Consider the following 24,866-nt stretch of genomic DNA (forward strand, 5'->3'; position numbering starts at 1 on the left):
AAGAAGAACCGTTCGAGACTTAGACGTTTTCGATTATTGAGAAAGAACAAAAAAAATGATGCACCGAGAATCTTGCGCTTGTTCCAAGTTGGAACTGGATCTGTTTGCCATGCCACCTACCATGATGACCATGCAAGAATCCCAGTGGGTGGAATTTCACCCCGTGTCCTCTTTGACGGATTCCGCTCCCATCGAGTTTGAAATCAAAGGACAGCCCGAAGATTACATCGATCTGAATAGCAGTTACTTGTACCTGAAAGTCAAAATTCTAGATAAGACTGGAGGTGCTATAGACGATGAAGCAGTAGCTCCCGTCAACAATTTCATGCATTCCTTGTTCAGTGGAGTGGACTTGTACTTGAATAACAAACTGGTCAGTAGCAGCATGGATACTTACCCTTATCGTGCCTATCTGGAAAATCTCTTGACGTACGGAATAGATGCCAAGAACACTCATCTCAATGCCTGTGTGGTATGGGAAGCTGACGAACCTACCAAGTTTGAAATATTGGAAACTGATGAAAAGAAAGACAACAATGATGGATTTGTAGAACGAAGAAAGAGAATCACGGGAGTCGACACAAGTTTAGAACTGATGGATCGTTTGCATTTGGACATGTGGTTGCAAGAAAAGTATTTGCTGAACGGGGTGGATGTCCGCCTGAGACTGAATCGTAGCAGTACCGCTTTCCATTTATTGGCTGATAGTGACGGTTACAAAACCAAAATCCAAGAAGCCAGACTCTACGTACGCCGTGTGGAAGTGTTACCTAAAGTGGGAAACGACATCAGTCAGACGTTGAGCAGAACGACCGCCAAGTATCCCATACGACGCGTGGAAGTGAAAACCTTCACCATTCCCAAGGGACAGCGATCCATGATCGAAGATCATCTGTTCCAAGGACAGTTACCCAAACGTTTGATCGTTGGTATCGTCGAGAATACAGCCTTCAACGGAGCTGCCGAAAAAAAAATTCCTTCCTACTTTCAACACTTTGGCGTGTCCAGAATCGAAGTCAGTCGCGATGGCAAAACCTTGTGTACCCGACCGTTTGAACCTGACTTTACCAAGAAGAATTACTTGAGATCGTACTTGTCCCTGTACGAAGCCACCGGACAGTTAGAAACCAATACCAGTCACGGTATTACGTACGAGGATTATGCAGGAGGCTACGCTTTGTGGGCTTTTGATTTCACTCCAGACCAAGGCAGCGACGAGGGACATTTCCACCCTATAAAATCTGGCCAGATTCGTGTGGAAATTCATTTTAAAGACCGAGACCCTGATGAAACGGTGAACGTCATCCTGTATGCAGAATTCGATAATACGATAGAAATCAACAGTTTGAGAGAAGTCATTCTAGATTACTAGAAGCCATGGAAGACTGTTATCCCTCTTTACCTAGTGGAGAAACTTTGGACATGAAATGTGAGAAAACTGTGGAAGAAGAAGTGATCATGATGAAGTCGAGATGGCCAGAACAAGAAGCCCATTTAGTCTCCTGTTTTGCCAAACACTTGGTCGAAAAAATGACGGAATTGATCAAGAAAAATTGCTATGGATGTCAAAACGATCATCCCAGTCAAATTCAACACGATAAATGCCTAATGTTGAGTCAAGAAGAAAAATTGGACGAGTATCTGGACGAAGCTTGGAGTCTCATCTCGAACAAAGACGTGTTGCATCAGTGGCATAAAGACTTGCGTGAACATTCTTGTCCACCATTAACCACTCAAGAGATCCATCGTATCGAAGCTCTCCTGAATCAGAGTGAGGAAACAGAACGAATAACCGTTTATTCGTCAGACATTTTCAAGCAAAAAGTCAGGATCGAATTGACGACTTATTATTACCTGTGAAGAAGAAAAAAAGCACACACAATACATGGATACCTGGGAACTTTATTACCTTTTGAACCACAGTTCGTATACGGCTTCTTGGAATCCTGTCGTCTGTGCTAAAGATGAACTCCCTCATCGCAAACCTAAAGACCATCAAGCTTACGTAATCAACACGGACGACAGTCATCTCCCAGGAACCCACTGGGTAGCCGTCTACTTTCCTCAAGAAGGATGTGTGGAATATTTCGATTTGTACGGATTGCCCCCTTTGGAAGACGATATCATTGACTTTATGAGAAGAAATGCTCAGACTACCCGATTCAATAACGTGAAATTACAAGGCACAGATTCCTTGGTGTGTGGACAGTACTGTGTGTATTTTCTGCATCATCGCAGCCTGGGCTATTCCTTAGAACATTTAGTGACTCATTTTGATCCTCGTTCTTCTGCTAGAAACGATGTGAAAGTAGATCGATGGTTTTGTGACCATTATGCTTATCTTTTGTCTCAAGCTAGGAAACGTAGTGTCCATCAATGGCCTAATGATTTCCAACAGTGGAAATCACAATTTCATTCACAACGTTGTCAGCCCTGTTTAAAGTAGATTGTCAATTGAGAAAAAAATGTTTGTGATTTGAAAAAATTGTTTGATGTTATATTGTTGGATTATTGTTAAAAATGTTAGAGTTGTTGTTTAGTGTTAAGTGATTTTTGAATAAAAAATGTTGTGTTTTAAAAAAAATGCCTTTGTCTTTTGTTTAGCTATAAGAATGTTGGATTGATGCTCTTTGATTTCTTACTATCCCTCTCATGACACTCACTGAACGTTGCGGTTCGAAAACCGTGTGGGGGATGTTTTCTTTCACGTCCGCGCCTTGACTTTAAGAACCGGGGTTGTTTCCATTCTAACCATCCATTGTCGACTCATCCTCCTAAGAAGATGTGCTCCAAACTAGCTAAGCTCAACGAAGACTACGTGAATTTGCATAGGGTCAGACACAGTCTGATACCGAAGCCAGAAGAAATAGAGAATGTGAGAATGTTAAAAGTCACTGAAGACCTGATAGAAGAGCTCTTCAGACAAGAAATGAACAGGGAAAAAGAAGAATGGACAGAGAAGTACAGACTTCAGAGACAGCAGCAACAGCAGCAACAACAACAACAACAGCAGCAGCAACCTGAAGCTGACAGAGGCTTTGTCGATTGTCGTATCGACACCAAAGAGTTCTTCTTCTCTTTCCGAAGAAGCAGACCTATCGCCAGAAAGTCTATCCTCAGAGGACATCGCATTCTTAGAAACTAAAAAAGATTGCCATAGCAAACAAAAAAACAGCCCTTTTCAGGGCTACCCCAATACTCTAGAAAAGAAATAACTATCCATTTGCCAATGTGTGTAGGTAGAGTAGTGTGAAAATAAACACTAACTCTTTCTTAAAAAATGTGAGGGTATGTGTTTGTGAGTTTGTGTGTTTGTGTTTGTAAGCGCTCACGTAAGTTGGTGTGGATAGTAGATTAAAATCATGTTTTTTTGGTGTTTGAGGTGTACATTTGGGGTTAGATTGCTTTGCGTATGTAAATAGTCTATTGAAGTGATTTATAAAAAATTTTAAAATAGTGAGGGGTAGCATTAAAAAAGTGAGTGAGTGTTTCTTTTAGGTCCGCACATTGTTTTTTGGTCATGATCTAGGTAAGATTAATTTTATTTTTTTAGGGGGATGTTTTCCTTCACGTCCGCGCTTTCACTATAAATTGAAACTCGTTCTGCAGTCTAACTGCCCTTGTTGATTGATCAACACCAAAAATGAATAGCAGAATAAGCAAACTTCTTGAACTCCAGATACATCTGGAATATGTCAGGCTCCTGTTAAATGAACTGGCCGCGGAGGCTATAGTAGAAGAGGAAAGAATAAAGAAGGAAGAGGAGGAGAGAAGACAGAGGGAACAGGAGGAAAAGAAAATAGGAGAGAGGATGTCGTACAATATTCCAGAGACAGAGGATTGGGTGTTGAAGCGAATCATCCTCCCTCTGCGCTCCCCAGAAGAAAGGTGAAAGGAGACTGGGGAAGAAGATGCGTGTGTGGCGCCAGGCCAGGAAGGTGCCATCATTAGATAGGTGCATCTGGAGTTAAAAAAGCCCTTTTAAGGGCTACCCAATACTCAAGAAAAGAAATAACGATCAATTTGCCAATGTGTGTAGGTAGAGTAGTGTGAATATAAACACTAACTCTTTATTAATAGTGCGAGTGTTTGTGTTTGTGTTTGTAACTGCTCAAGTAAAGTTTTTGTGAATAGTAGTTTCTTTATTGTTTTTTAGCGTATGTGGAGAGTATAGTTTGGGTTTTATTATATGAAATGAGAAAAGTGGGGATGTTTTCCTTCACGTCCGCGCGTTGTTTGGTCATGATCTAGGTAAGATCAATTTTATGTTTTGGGGGATGTTTTCCTTCACGTACGCGCTTTAAGTATAAGAACCCACAAAGTTTGATGTTGGAACCATTCTAAGGAATAACTGAGACAAAATGACTCAAGTATCAGTTCTATTTAATCTATTGAGAGACATCTATTTCTGGATAATGGATGTAGAATATGTTTTAGGAAGAATAGAAGAGGAATGTAGGCATGGAGATATGAAAGACTTTGTAACGAGTCAAGTTCAAGGCCTAAAGACAGCAAGAGATATCATAGCAGGGATGATTGAAGAAGAAGTCAATAAGTCAAGAGGCTTCATTAACCCACCTTACTTCAGAGTGGGAAGTTTGAAGGAAGCACTGGATAATGTCATCAAAGTCCGGTGCTTCCTAGAAAAAATATTGTACTGGACAGAGTGGAGAAATGTAAAATGGGGATTGGAAAAGGTGAAGAAAGGGGAAGATCTGATGAGAAAAGTAATGGAGGAAGAAGTAGAGAAGATTAAAGAGAAATGGAGGGAAGAAAGAAAAGATGTGGAAAACAAAAAGAAACATGCAGAGTTTGAGAGGTTGAATCAGAATTGGATAAAAGTTCAGGAAAAGTTTAGAGCTCTAGGTCATCCTGACTGGATGCCAGAAAAGGAGAAAAAGAAGACAGGAATAGTGACAAAAGTGAGAAGATGGTTGAAGAAGTGGAAGTGTTAGAAGAAACCCAAAGGCCCTTTTCAGGGCCAGCCATATTTCTCGAAAAGAGAATGACTTTTCAATTGCCTACCCCTTTTTTAAATTTAAATTTAAATTTAAATTTAAAAAAAAATTTAAAAAAAAAAATCCCATGTTCAATTCCCCTTGAGGCTAGAGTGACCCAAGACTTTTCTCCATGTTAAATTCCCCTTGAGCCTAGAGTGACCCACGATTTTTCTCCATGTTAAATTTCCATTGAGGCTAGAGTGACCCAGGGGTCTCTGTAATGCTAATTCTCATTGAGGCTAGGGTGACCCACCTTACTACTATAGTGCTATTCTACTATGTATGTGTTCAAGATCAAAGATGACTTTTCGATTTATAAAAAGAAATCGGTATGTATATGATACCCATTTCGTTAACTTTGTTTTACAACTTTACAGTCGAATCTGATTCAGATGCTATTTGATATCGCTAGATAGATGCGTTTGAAATTACAGTAATTTTGTTCAAAATGTATACAGGCATCTCGTAGATTTGCAAGACGCTGAATAATGACCCCATCTGTCTCCACTATTAAGTGTCCATACAGACAGACTCAGTATAGATAATAAACTGAGAACGCAATATTTATTTCAATTAGAGGACGGGCAAACTCCAATCGAAGCGACACAAAACAGCTTCTGGTCATAAGGATTTATCATGTAAAACCTAAGGTACATCACACCTTGTCCATATTAAATTTCACCAAATGTTGCTTTTCCGGATAATCTGCAGGCACTGTTCAACGTACAATTTCGGTTTGTTTCTAAATCTCCACACTATCTCGCTAATGATACTCACATGTCTCTTTCTTAGAATAAAACAACTTACTCAAAAGAAAATTGAAACACCTTTTTAGCTTCTTTCCGAATACAATTTCCGCCTCGTAGGTTCTCTGCCGCTTTATAAATGATACGGGTTTGTCATTTTTCCTTGAGTTTGAATGTTGTGGGCTGTTGAAACATTATATGACAGTTCACAGACAGAAGTCTTAAACTGGATATATTTCATAGCGTTAATCCCACTAGATCCATTATACCTGCTCGACGAATGAGACCAGGCGAGGTTATGCAAGTAATAACATATATATGTATTGGTCAGCTGGCTACCTGACTTTCAGTTATGCGAGAGCCAAAGAGACAATGTACAGTTAAATCATTGACTACCTAGAGCGAGAGACAACGAGACCTTATAATGGAAGCGCATTAATTACTTATTCGAGTGTGATTTCTGGAGCATACACCTTTTATAATTTAGCAATATTCCAATCGCTTGCTATTCATAGGCTGCGGTCACGGAGAGACAATTAGGCGCTAATTGCACGAATTCATACGAATGTGGACAGGGGCTATGCTGCAGGCTTGCTTCGGGAGACATTTTGACTGGAGACGTCGATGGAGAGCTATCACTAAGTAGGTACCTAAACGACTCGTCATATTCATGGCTTGTTCTTTTCTTAGACTTGATACGATTTCGTGGAAAGGCACATATTTATTTTATTAGAAAGTTTGCATTACTAAACGTGTTAACCTATCGAGTATGATTTAAAGTAGGTTTATCAACCTTTAAAGTTGTTTGTTTCTCGTTTTGTTTTATTACTGGTTTTGTTGCGGGGGGAGGACACTTTTATTATATACTCTTTATATAGCAAAGTAAGCTTGGATGTTATCGTATATCTGTATGTATACCTATCTCCTTGTTTTGCTTCTGTGAGATATTTTTGGTTCTAAACCACGCTCATTGACGAAGTGTTAAGAATAACATGATATTAAGACAGGACCGCGATATAAAAGAACAATCATTTATTTTCCTTGTTTCTCCCACTGACTGTGGCTGTGAACACAACTTTTTAAATTCATATGATTGGATTATTAATTACTGAACCTGTCTTTAAGTTAAACCAAAAATTGAGCAGGAGTCAAACGGTGGAACGTCAAGTCCACAGGGCCTTGCAAAAAGCATACTGGTTTTGAATGATGGTTCTAGTAACATTGTAACATGATAACCGGGTGGGATTTCGGATTTATAACAGAACAGAAATGGTGAACGACTTCAATTAGCAATTAATTATGATTAATTTGTGCATGTATAGGATCCAGATATTGGATCAATTAACACAAAACGAGCAGCGGGGGGGGGGGGGGGCGAATCCGACATTTTGTCCAATCGTTATTTTGCTTAATTATTACTTTCTGCACTCAGCGGATCCGGTGTAGTCAGCGCCCGGTAAAAAAAAAACGACGACGGTCCATCCTACACGACGGTGACGTCATTTGGTTTAATACACTTTTCTGCGCACCGATCCCAGTTTTGTCAGCGTCCGGTAAACACAGCGACGACCGCGTCGATGTCATTGCCCCCCCTGCTGCTAAGTGGTTATTTACAATGAAAATTATTTACAACTAACCGAATATTTGGTCAAGTCCGATACGATATCGTGTCCGAGGATCATGTAAATTTATCGTTACAAATCCATGTGGGGTCGACTGAGCATGACTAAAAAAGTTTCGAAAACCATTAAAGTCCATGTCACCGCCGCACCATGTCTGCCAAATATTTCGTAGCGTGTGTGTATCAACGCCGTTGAATACAGCAAGAATATTACAGTTGTCTCTGATTACTTTTGGAATCTGAGTGTATCGTTGAGTGACATATATCACGTCGGTGTTTTTATGCCTGCCTCTGGAAAATATCCTAGCTGGGTTTTTTTGATTGTCTAACATAACATCATCGTACACGACTAGATTGTTAACGTCGCCATCAATATCATCAATACCCGGTGCATCATTGATATCTGTAATAAACTCAATAACATTTTTTTCAGCGATCGCTGATGCATTCTCGTTAAAATCTTTCAACACCTCGTAGCATCGTTGATCATCCACGCTAGGGGCGATTAAATACAACTTATCCCACTTCATCCATCTCATTATTAAATTGAGCAATAATTGCGTCTTGCCGGATCCAGATGGTCCGATGATAATCATCCGGATCGAGTTTGGTAACGCTGCAACATGCTTAACTGGTTCTCTTGTTTTAGTCGCCGAAAAATCAATTATATTCATATCTCTATACATAAATTATGGATCTATATTGTGTGAAGTGTAGAGTGCGTACTGGCACAAATGATATGACAACCGTTACAACGAGAAATAACAGATCGGCGCTTACTGGTAAGTGTGCACGATGCGGTACAAAGAAATTTAGATTTATTTCTATTAGACCCGGGGATGCTTTAAAAAAAAGCGAGGAGGTGATATTGCAGCCAAGTTATCAAAACTCCCCGGAACACCGTGGGCAAAGTATCCAGGAGAAAAGCACCTTCCAGGATATAGCTACTGTGGCCCCGGAACACGATTAGATATCAGACTCGATGATCAAAATCAGCCCAAACCCGGTGAGTATCCAATAAACGCTATCGATAAGGCGTGTCATGCTCATGATGTTGCTTACTACAAAAGTAGCGATCTGCAACAGCGTCATATCGCGGATGTAAAATTAATTCACGCGTTAAATGCTATTCCTGATAAATCCCTCAAAGAAAAGTTGGCTTCATGGTTGGTAAAATCGGCTATGAAAGGTAAATTAATGATTGGAAGCGGAGCTTCTCGCGCTGGTAATTGAAAACGCTAGCGTTTATAATAACAACATGGAATCCATCTATTATTCTCCGAGAGGATACTGGAAGGGGAAGGCCGCAATTGGTAAACTCGCAAGCGCTGCAAAGGTAACAAAGGCCGTTGCGGCTAATTGGTTATCCAAACAGGCTATATGGCAAATTTATCTACCACCGCCTAAACAAATCAACTTCTCGCGCTTTGATGTCAGTGTACCCAATGAAGTTCATCAAGCTGACATATTATTTCTGCCGCATGACAACGGTTACAAATACGCGCTAACCGTAGTTGATGTTGCGACTCGATACAAACAAGCGGAGCCGTTAAAAACAAAGTCAGCAACTGAAGTAGCCGGTGCGTTTGAGCGGATTTATCGAAGAGGTCCTCTGCGCTGGCCAAATCTATTACAAGTTGATCCTGGCAATGAATTTCGCGGCGCTGTTTTATCAGCGTTGAAACATCATCGCGTCGCGATACGACGAGGTCATACTGCGCTACATCGTGATCAGGCAATTGTTGAAAGATTCAATCGGACTCTTGCTGAACGGTTATTTGGGTATCAATACGCGAAGGAATTCATCCAAGAAAAACGATCTCGTGAATGGGTTAAAAGATTGCCAGGCGTAATTGCAGCGTTAAATAACGAGATTACCCGAGCAATCAACATGGAGCCCAGCGACGCGATTAAATACGAGTACATACCCGGAAGATCAAAAATAGATAGCGTTTCCAATCCGATTCTCGGCGATGTCACTGTTAGATATCTGTATGAACCAGGAGAGCTTGAAGGCGGTAAAAAAAGAGCTACTGATCCTATTTGGAGTGTTACCACACATAACATATCAACGATAACACGATCAACTGGTAGACCACCGATCTATAGACTGGATTCAACTGCCCCACAGCGCGGATTTACACGCGAGCAACTACAAGTGATACCTGACGATACTCAATTGCCCCCGCGTGGTCTTAACAAGCGCCGTTGCGTCTATTGCACTCAAGACAGGTCAACCTTACATTGTTTTTGACATGACCGAGACTGTTATCGATCCTGTCCACGGTAAATTGGCGAGCGTCTTTATCCGAATAACGCCAGCGCATTACACAATTGCAACTCGCGCAGTGATTATTCTGTTGTTGTCGTAACGCAATTATTAATTCGGCATCAATATCAAAACGCCGCTGTTTTTTTTTTATCCTGTTGGCGGTAACCCGAGAGTTTTCTATCAATGACGCTAGCATCAATAATGTCATCGTTGTCACTGGCTTCGTCAATAACAATTCTTCGAAGCTGATTCATTCTCCGTACTCGGGACACTGCAAGATAGACTAGATTTGACCATTCGATGCGATTATCAACCATCCAAACAATTGTATCCGTGATAGTCAATCCCTGCGAGGAATGTATTGTCGTTGCGTATCCTAGCGTCCACGGGGATTTATCAGCACGTAGCGCGTCCTCGACGACGCTAATATCAACGAGCACGATATCATTCAGCACGAGAATTTGTTTTTTTGTCCCTGACGCTGTCGGGCCCGGGATTTCAACTTCAATGTTCTGCCGCCGTGTGTCCGCGGGTCTATAACATAACGGCACTGGACGCGTTGGAAACTTTTCCTTATGCAACGCAAACAACTTCCGCTGAAGTGTGTCTCTGACTATCTTTCTACTCGCTACAATCAAATCGTTTGGTCTCCATGTTTCCCAGAATTCATTTAACGGCGTTTCCGGAATCACCTCGCGGATTATTTCACATTGAACTCTATCCGGCTGTAATCTGATTAATTTTTTAACCTCGCGCAGTTGTTCATCAAGTGCTCGGTAATCAGTATCGGTTTCTTCATAATAGTCCACAAAACCCTTTAACCAATCATGTGGACCCTCGCCGACAAATGGTGGTGGTTGGCCATGGTCGCCACACATGATTACCGCTGTATTCGCGCGCAGCAACCACTCAAGAAACATTTGTAAAGTATCTAACGAAACAGTACATATCTCATCCCAGATGATAACCTCGGGAATAAATTTTTCCCCCATTCGATCAGGAGTCCACTCACCGCCGCTGTATGGAAAAAAGCTGTGATAAGTAACGGCGTCAACATTTCGTTGTTTTATCTCTCGCGCTAGTCTATGGGTCGGTGTAAGCACGATTATACTTGCCCGCGTTCGAAATAATTCAATTGCCCGAGTCGTCTTTCCTGACCCGCCACAGCCGCTTAAATAAACTGTTTTATGTCTACAAATTGGATCAGAACACGGTGGTGCATTAGACCATTCTGATAAATTATCACCGCGTAAGTAATTGTTTTCAACGGTGACATCTGCTGACGGGGAATAATCGCGTCGTATTTCATTTTTAATTCTCCATATACCCCAACTCTCGTCCGGACTAGTAAACTCGGCTATGTTTCCCTTGTACTTTACGTCTATATAAAATGAATCAACGGCTACTCTAACCGCGGTGTCGGGAAATCTATTTATCATCGAGGATAAATTGATAGCGGCGTAACCCAGCATAGACGCCCTCAAATGCGGATACGCGGGGCTGTCTCCATCGCTGTAGGAAACAACTGTACCCAACTTTGTTCCATTGGACAAGAAAGCTGTTTTGCAGTTCACGTATCTATTTTTTGCCACTGCATCCTTGATTACGAAATCATATTCTGCGTCATCTATAATCAGCCGTGAGCAATATCGTTTGTAGTCGCAGCTTTTTCCACCTTGTGTGAACTTACCAATTATTCTTCTACCGAGATCTTTTGCCTCGCGGTTTCGTTGGTTGAATATCTTTTTGGACCATTCGATGATATATTCCTCGTCGGCATCAATGTGTTTTCTGGACTCGTCAATTATGCTATCTAGACGCTCTGGTTCTGGTAACCAGACTTCAGTCTGCGCCCGATATGATATAATCGCGTCACTGACAATCAACGATACAAGCATTCTACAATCAATCATATACCGTAGCAGCGCTATTGGCAGCCACTTCCAGTCCTGCCGCGAATTCAAATGATACTATGCGAGCGAATCCGGTTAAATCAAAATCAGGCAGTGGTCCATTAATAGCAACACGAGTCATTTCATGTCTGGGGTGTCCAAATCGTTTGAAATACTCAGCGGCGGATCCATACCCGAGAAAACTCGCTGGATAACAGGCAACCATATCAACCGAGATCATAGCGTCGCGGTTGTATTCAGTGTTCCATAGTCCACCGTGATAATATTCCAAACAACTGGATTGTACATCCGGTAGAAATTCCTTGCGCGTTGGTCTCCACGCATTTTTCCTTGCTGCAACATGAGCCGCAACCGATGGAATCGTAAAACAATTTGTTAGCAGTTGTTCATCATGCTCTTCAAATTCCATGGCGGTTTTTTTCATCTTGTTGTGAAACGCTTCAGTGCGATATAATTCACCGTTTGGTCTTACAAACTGATCAAAGGTATCCACATCGTTTTCAGCGCTGCGAAGTAACCACACTGATACAGGGTCGTTTTTACACAAGCAGGCAATAGCATCAAATAGTTTCCTCTCCGCGAGAAAACCATCCTCTCCCAGGAATTCCCCCGGGATATACTTTACTGTTCTATCCCGTGGAAATATTGTGACCGCGGGCGTCCACGCGTGTTCGTTATGATCAATAATTTTGATTGAGGCCCAATTTGATTTATACTTTGATTCATATAATGCTTCACCGGTTATTGTTGTAACGGTTATTGGAAATCTCAGCGACGTTTCTAATTTCGCTATGTCGCTGATGGTTGCTCCTCGCTCGCGCACTGTCTTCTCCCATTGGTTTATTTTGCTACGTCGTAGATCAGTCAATTTGTTTCCTCGACACGCATTTGTAAAATGCTCTATTACTCGTTCTGCTACACAATTTATCCCCGTTGACTGTTTCATCGGCGCTAGTTTTCCGATATCAGGTTTCTTATTTAACGGGTATATTCCATAGACAACTGCTGTTTCAGGATACGCTCGTTCATAGTATGGTCTGTCAATTCCGGTTAACAGCCCTGGCTTGGAGTCGCGGCTAACAATGACTGTTTTCTTGTCGCTGAGAACCGGTTCAAATTTATCACGTATGATCCAATTACCTGATTCCACCCGGACAATAAATTTTACTCTGAAGAAATACTTGCTGGAGCCAAGTTGTGATATTATCGTTGCCGCGCGTTTGTCGTTCATGGTAGCATCAACAACACCATCAATTCGAAATGTTGACCAACTATGAGATGCACCATCGCGCTTCAATTCATTGATACAATCGCGTATTTTATTCAACAGGGTTCTACCGTTTATTGACGCTTTTGGTGCGTCCTTGAGGGCTCTATCGAGATTGAACTTAATATTTTTCCAGGGCTTAATTGCTGCTAATCTCTCAAACTCCTCCATATAATTAAAACAAGTATTTAAATAAAAGAATATAGCATAATGAATAAATGCAAATGGTTGATGATTGGGTCGACAACCCCGTGCAATAAATCATGTAGAGGTGAATTCTGCGGGTATCATTTACAAAGCGTTCGTAATGGTTCTCTTGGCCCCCTACCGTGCTTGGTTTGCCACGTTGGTGTAAGAGGAAAATCACAATTATGTATCAATTGTGGCGGAAAGCGATACAGAGAGTTAAAACGCTATTATGACAAACGAATAAAAAACGCCGTCATTGACCCCACCGCTGACTCAGTCATCAAAACTCCTCAGGACTATATTGCATGGTTTATAATTAAACCAAATAATGAATTAGACAAGTAGTATTATTATACAAATGAACCAAGAATTTCAGCCGCATCCCGTGCTTGTTAATTACGAAGCATCTCGCGACGGCGTTGTTAGAAATTGTAGACTGAAGAAGCCGGTTGGTACCGTAAATAATCGTGGGTATTTGATGTTTACTGCGGGAGGAAAAAGCTATTATGTTCACAGGATTGTATTTGAAGTATTTAACGGATTAATCGAGAATGGGGTTGTGATTGATCATATTAATAATAATAAGACTGATAATTCTCTTATAAACTTGCAAGCTATCTCGCAAAGTCAGAATACCAAAAAAGGCGGAACCGGTAAATACTCAAAAAAAGCAAAACCCGTAAAGTCATTTGATACAATAACGCACGAAGAAAAAACTTTTCAGTCGATGAATGAAGCCAGTAGATATTTTGATATTTGTGTGCCCGCAGTACAATTTGTTGCAGAAGGAATACAAAATTCAGCGATCTCAAAAAAGACCGGGCGCAGAATTCGATTTTCATATGTAACATCAAAGGGGAATAACTCGTGATGGTATATCACCGAGTGACAAAGTTACCGACAGTGTGAACGCTACAGTCTATTACAATTAATAAATTGTTTCTTCCGGAAGAAAACTGATGGAATAAATTGTCTTTACAAACAACTGTAATATTCTGTTTTATGTTTCATCGAATGTTAACACACCTCGGGATTGATACGCGGGGTTCATTTTGTAAAATAATTTTTTTTTTGATATTAGAAATAAGATGTTTTATAAGAATATGAATATCGAAGACATCAATAATATATTAACCGAGATTTTAAAATTAAAAAATCAAGGAATTGAATTATCTGATAAGCTTGATAACCAAAAAATATTTTCTGATTATGAAATTATTAACGAGCAATCAAAGAAAGGTCGATATACCTTGCCACGCGAGTATTCTTTTATAAAGCGATTACAATATACGATCAATGAAAACTTGTATGGCAATGACGTAAATGCATTTATTGGACTATTTACTGCCGTTGAGATAGTACAAAAAAAACTCGGACAGGCTTTTGAACGACGTCGAGAAATCTCTAATAAAATTAAAAACATTAGAAGGATTATAGACGAAAACTCCCTGGAGCCCCATGGGACATATCCCCCCGCCACACTCGGCAGGAAATTAGAAATTACGGTGCAATTGCAATAATGGTAGGCGAATCACTTACTACTCGGCTAGCCAGAGAGCGGCTAGTAGCGCTTAAAAAGTTCATACCGTTACGAGACAGGGTCCGAAAACAACTTCAAACGCGGCAACAACTACAAACTGATTTTGCTGTTGGAAGCGAACAGCTCTTTGCTCCGGTAACTAAAGCGACCAAAGATGTTACGGCGGCAACTGTGCCCGTCCTCGGTGCGCTTGAAAAGATAGCGGCTCAGACCGAGCAAACAAAAAAATCTCTGGAAACACTCCCTGCGAAAATAGCGGTTGCTACAACACGGAGGCCGCCACCACTCGCTATAACGGACCCACAAGAACCTTATGTTACAATGGCCGACGAGGAAGAACTAGGCGCCACCGCAAGAGAACCAGAAGAAGAAATACCGGAGGAAATACCGGAAGAAATACCGGAAGAAATACGGAAAGAGGGGAATATACCCCGTAATGTTCTTAAAAAGAGCACAATAGATCAAATCAGAGCCTTCAGCGATGAAGAATTGATTGATTTTACTGCCGTAAATTTTGATAAGAATTCACGAGATGAGCATATCAATAGCGGCTACGAGAAAAATATAAGGTCGTTAAAGGATTGGAGAAGAATAGTGTATTTGGCAAACTAACATAAAAATGTATTATTACCGCGTGATAATAATTATATAATATTCCACAATAAAGTAAAAAGTGAAAGACCAAAACACGGAAAAGGATACTCTTCTGGTTTCAACGCTAGCGTTACTTGTCCTGGTAGTGTTCTCAGTGATATATCACGGCTAGAAATACTAATCGGAGGAAAACGAGCCGGAAATAACTCTCCGGAAATAATCAATGAGGCCGCTGATATTTGCAGGCGGTTATTTGCCGGTGGTATCATGGACATTAATGTATATCGAACGCTCATAGACGAGTTAGTGGATGATTAAAAAAATTATAAAATTGTCGTTTTTTGTCAGTTTTTTGTCAGTTTTTGGTCAGTTTTTACGGGTGAAAACCCCAGGAAATCATTTAGAGAAAATCGATATTTTTTACCAAAAACCGGCAAAAACCGACCAAAAACTGACAAAAAACGACAAAAATTGACAAAAATTGACAAAAACCGTGGATTTTTACCGCCGATGAAAACCCCAGGAAATCATTTAGAGAAAATCGATGTTTTTGACAAAATTTATGATTCGGTGGTGGGAAGGGGGTAATCAACCACTAATTGGAAAACACTGGTGTTTTTTATAATAAAGATGATTATACACTACAACCATGATAAACCAGTCAGCGTCTACGTGGTAAACTCACGATTACCCGTATACCGCGCGTGGTACGGAGACGGTCTCGGTAGCACCATTGCGGGGTTATTTACAAGAATGGCTCCAAAAGTAGCGCCGTTAGCCAAACAATTAGGAATGAAGGCTATTGATGTTATTCGTGATAAGGGAATCAGCGCTATTGGAGATGTCGCCGGAAGGGCGTTTTCTGCAGCAAAGGACAAACTAATGTCGTTGGTGAGAAAAAGAAAACAGAAACCACCGGTGATGCCATCAACGACAGTGATGCCTGCAAATGTCAGTAAAGTAATAAATAACGCCGTGGAAGAAAAACTAGCGTCGTTGGTAAACAATAATCAAGATGACATCGCAAACATAATAGCGGGAAGTGGTTTAAAACCACGACAAAATTCGAAGAATTTAAAACGACGACGATGATTTAGATGCATCAGCGTATTATTAAATAAAATGTTTAAACGAACAGCTGACCCGGCGTTTGATATGGACGCACCAGTGCACAAGGATGATTCTGTCCGTAATTATCAATTTTATTCCTATCATGCAGTACAACCCAACATACGATCGCGAATTGAACTTCAAGTCCATGATACCAGTAAATATTTTTTACCGTGTGAAGCGTTTATTGAAATCGAAGGAGAACTTGTAACAGAGGCCGATACTCCTGCTGTACCAGCACCGTATCCAGATGGTACCAAAGTTAGCTTAGTCAATAACGGCGTAATGGCGCTATTTGAGAGCGCAAAATATCTCATTGACGGGCGAGACATTGAATCAATAGAACGTGATGTTGATGTTGCTACAACAATAATCGGGCTAGCAAGATATTCCGACGATTATACAAGATCAGCGGGTCCATCTATGATGTTTGCAAAGGATACTAAAAACACTGCTGAAAACTCGCAACTTGTGGTAAGACGACCAAGAAATAATGCTGATAGCGCTAACGCTGATGTTGAGAATATGATTATAAACAGCGATCCTAATTTTAACATCGGAGCTGCAACACGCATATCAATGTTAACAGGGCCGCGTAGATCTTTCTCATGCGCGATTCCACTGCATCATATATTTGGATTTTGTAGGAACGTGCGAAAAGTTATCTACGGAGCAAAGCATACCGTGGTGCTTGTGCGAAAAGGTGATGATAGAAATGCAATTTGGAGAATTTCAGCGGATCTTGCGAATCCAAATAATGACTCTGGTAAAGTCGTTTTAACTAAAATATTATTGTGGATGCCAGTAATGACTCCATCCATTACCACAGAGGCACGATTGCTATCCTTTATGGAGCAGGGAGGAAAATCATTACTAAGTTGGCTAACAACAACAACAGATACTAAGCAATCAAATATCAATGGTATATTTACATGGAACCTGGCATCACAACAAGGCATTTCGGCTCCGCGTCATATATTTGTTGCGTTGCAGGATATGACGAGAGTTGATAATCAACTATCCAGCCATGTGATATTTGATCGATTAGGCGTTACTGACGTCTCGCTGAGAATAAACGGCCAGCAGGAACCATCTGAGGATATACAACTTAATTACGGTCAAAACCATATTGCACGCGTGTACCATCGGTTGCTGTCGTATATGAGTCGTGATCAAAACGTCGACACTGGTTTGCAAATATCACAACATGATTTCAAAGAACTATATCCGATTTATTACTTTTCGCTGGAACATCTTGATTTAACAAGACAATCCGTCGTTGATATACACTTCCGAGCTAATGTAACTCGCGGCGTTATTACCGATTATAGAGCGGTTGCTGTCATTCTCAGCGATAAATCAATGCTGCTAGAAGGCGTTGGTGGACGAATGAGAATCGTTGATGCACCAGTGGAAAACATGTAATTGAAAACATAAACGCGTTTACAATAAAAATGTCGTATAATGTTGTCGATGTAGAGTTGACCGATGGTCAAGTCAAGAAATTACGATCAAAGTCGATTAAACAATGTGGAACCACAATAACGCTGAAGCCGTCACAGATGGCAGGTGGTAATCATAAGATATCGTTGACGGCGCGTCAAATAAAACATTTCAATGATGCGATGAAGAATAAAAAGGGTGTTCAAATAGATTTTTCAGCCGCAGCGATTAAAAACATGGAAAAGACCGGTGGGATATTTCCGTTGTTAGCTGCGATTCCAGCGTTGATTGCCGCGGCGGCCCCAGCAGTGGCGAAGGCGGCGGCGTTAGGAGCCGTTGGTACTGCGGCGGGAATGGCATTGAAGAAGGCAACCGGGAAAGGCTATAAAAAAAAACGACCCGTAGCAGGAAAGGGTCTAAGACTACCGGGAACCCCGTATTCATGGTACTCGGGGAAGGGTCTAAGACTACCGGGAACCGTTTATTAACTCCTATGTCTAATTTTGATTTAGCGATAAAAAACTTCAGAGGTGTTTTTATGAGGGATCAATTACCGACAAAACCAAGAAATATTGAAACCGGTATAATTAACCTCGATAAATCCTCCGGAGCGGGAACTCATTGGGTTGCATACACAATTGATCCGCGTGCGATCGTCTATTTTGATTCATACGGGTTAGCCCCGCCAAACGAGTTCATGCGGTATATCCGGGCGTGTTCAGCCCCGGTTTTTTATTCCACGCTGCCAACACAACAATTAAGTGACCCACCGATATGCGGCCGTGAGGTATTGAACGTACTCGCGGCGATTTCATCATCGCGGAAACCACCTCATGTGGTTGTAAACGAATACACTAGTGGGGTCGTAGAGGCCCGGCGGGTTAATTAAAAACACTGTTTTTTTTTACAATAATAATGATTGATATCTGGGGACGACCGGTTTCGGCGCTGAAAGCATCCACGGAAACGCTCGCCACCGATGACATAAAAAAACTAATCGAGGATGAAATCGCTGATACGTTAAATTTAACCAGTGTTGACCCGGGCGAAATAGTTATATTTCAAGACCGCCAGGGTAAATTGAAATCCAGTAATGTGTCGCTGAATGACGTTTTAATACGACAGCGTGATGCCGCCGAGAACACTATCGTGTTGTATACCGATGACGGACGACTTAAATCAGGTGAATCCATCTTGACGATAAATGGAAAAATAAGTACACTTGGCGACAATTATATATCCGTGTCGGATTCGTTAAAAAATTTGTATGATAAATTTGACGCGCAAGCAAATCAGTTCGAGGGGATACAAAAGTCTGTCACCGATATACAACTCACTACTGCTAGTTTTTTTGGAACCCCGACGGTAACCGAACCGAATCTTGTAGGGATAAAAAGTACTATTTCGGAGTTTACAACGCTGTCGGGTCAATTTTACACGTTACGAAAAAATTTTAACAGGGCTGATAACACCATTGATAAATTCTTTGGTAAAAAAAATACCAGACCGGATGAAATTACAATAACTATAAATGATATCACTGCGTATGGACAGGAAATAGGAACAATCAAAACTGATGTTGCAACGATCATAAATAATGTAGACGCGCATAAACTGATAATAGAAAAAATCGGCTCTAATGTTGCAACGAACAAAAAGGGTATAGACGCGCATACACAGGAAATAGGAACAATCAAAACTGATGTTACAGCGATTAAAGACAGACTACCGGAGGTGACAAAAATAAAAATCCCTCATGAAAACACCATCAACATAGTATACACGATTCATCATGGATCATTCGTTTGGACTCCTACACAGAATATAATAAATATCATCGCAACTGTTAAGGGCATTTATCGATTGACACTGGTTTCAATGATGCAGTTTAATATATTATCGTCGAGTTCATCCGGGTTTAACAATACAATATCAACAATTATAGACAAGGACGCAGCTGAACTGTTTACAATTTATGCCGTCGATAGACATTTAACCGAGGCAAACATTACATGGTATGTGGAATTTGTAACGGATTTAAGTAATTAAAAACACTAGCTCTTTTAAAATAAAAATGACCACCAAGGTAATTGAATCAGAGGTATCACCGACGTCACATCAATATCGATTCAATACCGTAAAAGAATTCTCCGCGAATTTGAAAACGCTTTCCGAACAATACCGTGTAAAAATAAAAAAATACCGTCGAAAAATAACCACCATCGACGCGGTCGTGTACTCGGTGTCAGGTATAGTAGCCGGTACCGGTGTTATTTTATCCACGGTGACCATGATGGCCCCGATCGCTGTTCCAATCGCTATCTCCGCGGCGACAACAATTGCTGGAGTCGCCAACGCAATCACTAGAAAGATATCATCGTGTTCTCAGGAAAAACTCAACGAGTATACAGTAAAACATCAAATAGTATCCGACGCGTACTCGAAATTATCCGGGTTGATCTCGTTGTCGATTGATAATTTGTTCATATCCGATGCTGAATTCTCCACGATGGTCCAGTTGTATGACTCCGCGATGTCAAAAATCGAGGATTTTCAACTGGAAGCTGGAAACCACGTGGCTGAAACCACTTCAATGGGCTTAAAACATTCTCCTGAAACCACTTCAATGGGCTTAAAACATTCTCCTGAAACCACTTCAATGGGCTTAAAACATTCTCCTGAAAACAAGCAGGTTGTTAATATTCGGTGTTGAAATTAAAAACTAGAAACAGCGAATAATAATAATGTCGCTGAACCCCGAAGGGTTGCAATTACTTCAACGGATCGCGGAGAACACCACTCCGGTACAAACAAATATGATATCGATAACATCAACGAAGCCAGAATTCAGTGTAAACTTCCCTTCTCCGATTCCAGTGAAGGAAATAGCGCTGGCAAAATTGCGAGTATGTCACAGTTGGCCTAATATCCGAGCGGAAGCATTTAACGGACAACAACCTAATAACTCGCTGGTTTTTGCATGGACAAATAAACCCGATGGGACCCCAGACTGGAAGGAGGTTACAATACCAACTGGGTCATACCAAGTAGAACAAATCAATAAAGAATTTCAACGCAGGATAAAATCGATCACAGGAAAAGAATCAAAAATCGATATTACGGTTCATGAACCGACGTTATCGTCGACGATTGAAACAAGCACACCGGGGTATATGGTTGATATTTATAACAGTTCAATAAGAACCATACTAGGTTGGCCCGAGAATCCACCTAATGAAATCCCCGCGGATTTGCACACGAATGCGCAATCGTATCATGAAATTATTACCAGTTATCAAGATAAATTGTCTATTATGAAAAACACGTTATTACCCAGTTGGTTTATATTTCAAGACAGGAATACCATGCAATGGTATTTTCAGTATGACAAAACCCCTGAATCGATCGTCATATTAACAGTTATTTTAAATGATATCGATAGTTTTTTTATCGAGATTAATCGTAATTACCAATTGCAACTAGAACAACTACGGAAAACAAAAGCACGAAAACACGTTGAGGTGTTAAATCAACTTATATCAGACATGGAATATATCAATGAACGAATCGTTAAAATAATATCCGATAACAGCGATGATAATAAACAAAAATTCCTAACCGAGTATAATATCACAGAAGCCGATTTACCCGATTTCAAGTTTCCAGGATACAACGCGCCAGAACTAAGAAAGTCTCTTAATGATTTTCTCGGTCCATCAATTATCCTCAGACACGATAACGGAGATGGTGGTAGGCATATTGCTCCATACAACGTAAATATCGCATCGGTGATAGCAATCAATCTAGTGTGTGATGTTATCGAAGGGAGTTACCAGGTAGATACCAAGCAATCAAATCAAGCTCAACAGGGGTATATCCTTTATTCATTTTCGCCAACAGCCCCTCCAGGATTCTTAATCGTTGAGAGCCCGATTAATCCGGTCTATATGCGATGCCATAATCGGTTTTTAACGAGAATTAATTTCAGACTTACCGATCAGTCAAATAACCTAATTGATCTACAAGAGGAGGAGTTAGTGATCACTCTGTTTGTTAGATCATTGTAAATAACTTCTTAGCAGCAGGGGGGGCAATGACATCGACGCGGTCGTCGCTGTGTTTACCGGACGCTGACAAAACTGGGATCGGTGCGCAGAAAAGTGTATTAAACCAAATGACGTCACCGTCGTGTAGAATGGACCGTCGTCGTTTTTTTTTTTACCGGCGCTGACTACACCGGATCCACTGAGTGCAAAAAGTATTAATTAAGCCAAATGACGATTGGACAAAATGTCGGATTCGCCCCCCCCCCTGCTGCTAAACGCACGGACTTAATAATAAAAATACAAATAAATGACCCTACACAGTACAAAGACAAAGGGTGAATGATTCACAGTGATTTAACAACGAAAAGATTGATGTGTGTTACTCAAATAGTAAAACAAATGTAGTATTTGACTCATATAGTAAAATGTATTCATTCAAATAGTGAAATTATGTAAACAAAAGGGACAGATATACAAATTATCTTTACAGTCCCAAAACACACTGGTTTTACAAACCCCAAAGTTTGCCCACGGCTAAAATATTACACGTATGGAGTTATACAATTCGATACCAGTACACTCGGCTACCAGTCACGCTGGCCAATCAAGCCGTCAGTATTCCAGTTTGGTCAATCAAGCAATCAGGGCCCACCAATCTCGGTCAGCAACGCCCGATCACCTGTTACTCGACCAGCAACACCGTTTATTCAGCTCTAAGGCTGCTATGGTTCAGCTTCACAGCTGCTATGGTAGACTTTTATGGTTAGCTCTGCAGCTGGCACCACGTCGACTCCGATCACTCCGATAACTCAGATCGCTCCGGTCACTCGGATCACTCTAGTCACTCGGGTCAGTGCGACCACTCTGATCACTCTGGTCATTGTGTGATCACTCAGGTCAGCTGAAAATACGTCTAACACAATGTACTATGCTTAACACGATGAAACGTAATGACGTTAAATACGTTAAGTTGTACAGATTACATTATCGGCACATAAATTACAAAATAACAAACAGGATCAGAAGTAAACCTAACCGAGCCCGACAAGAATCCTACGGTACTAAACGTTTCTTAAAATGCAACTTTATATATTGCTAATATAAATCTCTTGCTAAGTCACAACCAAGAATAGAAAATATTTGCATGATACTACGTAAGCCGAAGCTACATAGAATATATACGTGTTAGTGCAATAGTTATAACTTATACACAATACATTAATAATTCACATACCTCTACAGCTGAAAATGTGCAAGCCCTTAAAGTACGTGTTGACACCTCTTAGCCCCATCTCAGCATATATAGCTGGGTAGGACTTAGAAGTGACACATTGGTTTTCCAAAAATGTGATGTGATGCGGCGTTTCCCTGACCTCACATGTTGGTGTTAGTTGTATTGTTGTTAAATAAGAATACTATTATTTTATAATATAAGTGTAATTTTGTCAGGGTTATTCTTTGTTTTATTCACCAAATTATAGAGTTTTTAGTTATCCCAGTAGAAACTTGGGTGGTTACACTCTCTACCTTTTGCCTGGGCTGGCAGTGGGGATGGTTTCAAACCTCCCTTGCATCGAGCTTATGATTGTATTACCCTCCCTTAAGACTATTAAATCCCAGGGTGGGGTTCCTCTCCTTTGATCCCCATTATTTGTTACATTTGAGTTACTCTGCAAAAGTCAGCTTTGTCCTTGCATTATGCGATAGTGAGCGCTTGTTGTAGTGGTTACCGTTTTGTTGTTAGGACGGCTCTATCTAGATCAAATGTTCTATGGTTGTTTTCCTTATCTATACCTATTTGTGTAAAAATAAAATTTTGAATGAATATTTTAAGCCTAATGAAAATATCTAGTATTGAAAATAATAAGGTGTCTTTGTGCACGTATTCTGATTTTTGAGTGCATGTTTTACGTTTTGTTATTTGTGTTTAAGTTAAACTATATGCCTTAGCATACTGTTGTCAAATTACGTTTTGTTTGAATATTGCACCAAACGATAAATGTGTATAATTACACTTGCCAGGAACTGAGTTCCTTCTGGTAGTTTCTCCTAAGAGTGCACATTCTTAGATGGCTTAACTACCAAGAGAACCCTGTCCCTGTATCCTCAAAGTTAAGAGAATTACTGCTGTAGTTTTATAATTTCATTCGGGATGATGGTGACCAGGATGAATATGCATTATGAAATAGTTTCCACCTCGTGAATTCTATACGAGACAGCTCACCTTGTGGCTTTTCCATGAGGGGAGTGAAGTTAAAGGTAAATATGGGTTCATTCTGCAGTGGTGTTATTGGGATAATAAGTATATTTGTAGTCATTTTTTAGTTACATTGTCTTCCTGAGTTTTCGTTTCTTGTGTTTGTACTATGGAATGTATAGTTTATTGTTTATGTTTATTTCAATTTCTTTTTCTGTTTCCCAGTTGTCTGTTTCATTTAGTTGAGTTTGTTTCTCTTGGCTTCTGTGTTTTCGTTTGATGAGTTCGCTTTTCGCGTGGGCCAAATAGTTGAGTCTGAAAGGTTTGTTCGCTTCATGTAGTGTAGGTATGATCAGTGGCATTAAGTTCTAGTATTCTTATTGTTATTTTATTTCTTGTTTTGGTCATGTTATCATTTATTGGGAGTAGTAAAGATGGTTGTTGTTTCATTTCTTCCAGAAGTCTTTTGATTTCAAATGTGTTCAGTGTACTTACTTCTGGGGCTATCTCTTCTGGAGCTCTCTTTTTATTGTCTTGTCCCCTTTTGATGAGGTAGCGTGATTCTTGATTGACATTTTTCTTTTATTTCTTGGATTGTGTTCGAGATGATGTATCAGTTATCAGTGTTTGAGTCGTTTCTGTTTCCACCTCACTTGTATGTATAGTTTGATCTAGTGATGGTGTGATTTGTGCTTTCGCTTTATTAGTTAGTGGTGGTGGTGAAGGTGAAGGTGTTGTAAGCATCTGTGATGTTTTCTCTGCTGGTTGTGATTATTGTGAAGGTGAAGCTTCATCCATTGGCATAATTTCCATGTCTTGTGTTACTATTTGTTCATGTGTTCTAGTTCGTTGTGTGTTTGCATCTGTTTACAGACGTTTTGTTGTTGCTGTTGTTTTTTGTTGTTTTTGCAGTACCATTTCCTGTGAC

At 40.4% G+C, this 24,866-nt stretch overlaps 1 protein-coding gene across 1 annotated transcript in view; it reads left to right on the top strand.

Annotated features, from left to right (window-relative positions):
• The window catches only part of LOC149776518 (uncharacterized), a 52,990-nt gene that overhangs the window by 25,594 nt on the left and 2,530 nt on the right, over positions 1-24,866 (top strand). Inside the window, exon 3 of the mRNA XM_089940959.1 lies at positions 6,262-6,388. Coding sequence (XP_089797085.1) covers positions 6,262-6,388 — 127 coding nt within the window. The remainder of the gene's footprint in view (positions 1-6,261; positions 6,389-24,866) is intronic.

The sequence above is a fragment of the Sinohyriopsis cumingii genome, chromosome 18, assembly GCF_028554795.1.
Source record: "Sinohyriopsis cumingii isolate HCF-2022 chromosome 18, ASM2855479v2, whole genome shotgun sequence".
In the NCBI taxonomy this organism is placed as follows: domain Eukaryota; kingdom Metazoa; phylum Mollusca; class Bivalvia; order Unionida; family Unionidae; genus Sinohyriopsis; species Sinohyriopsis cumingii.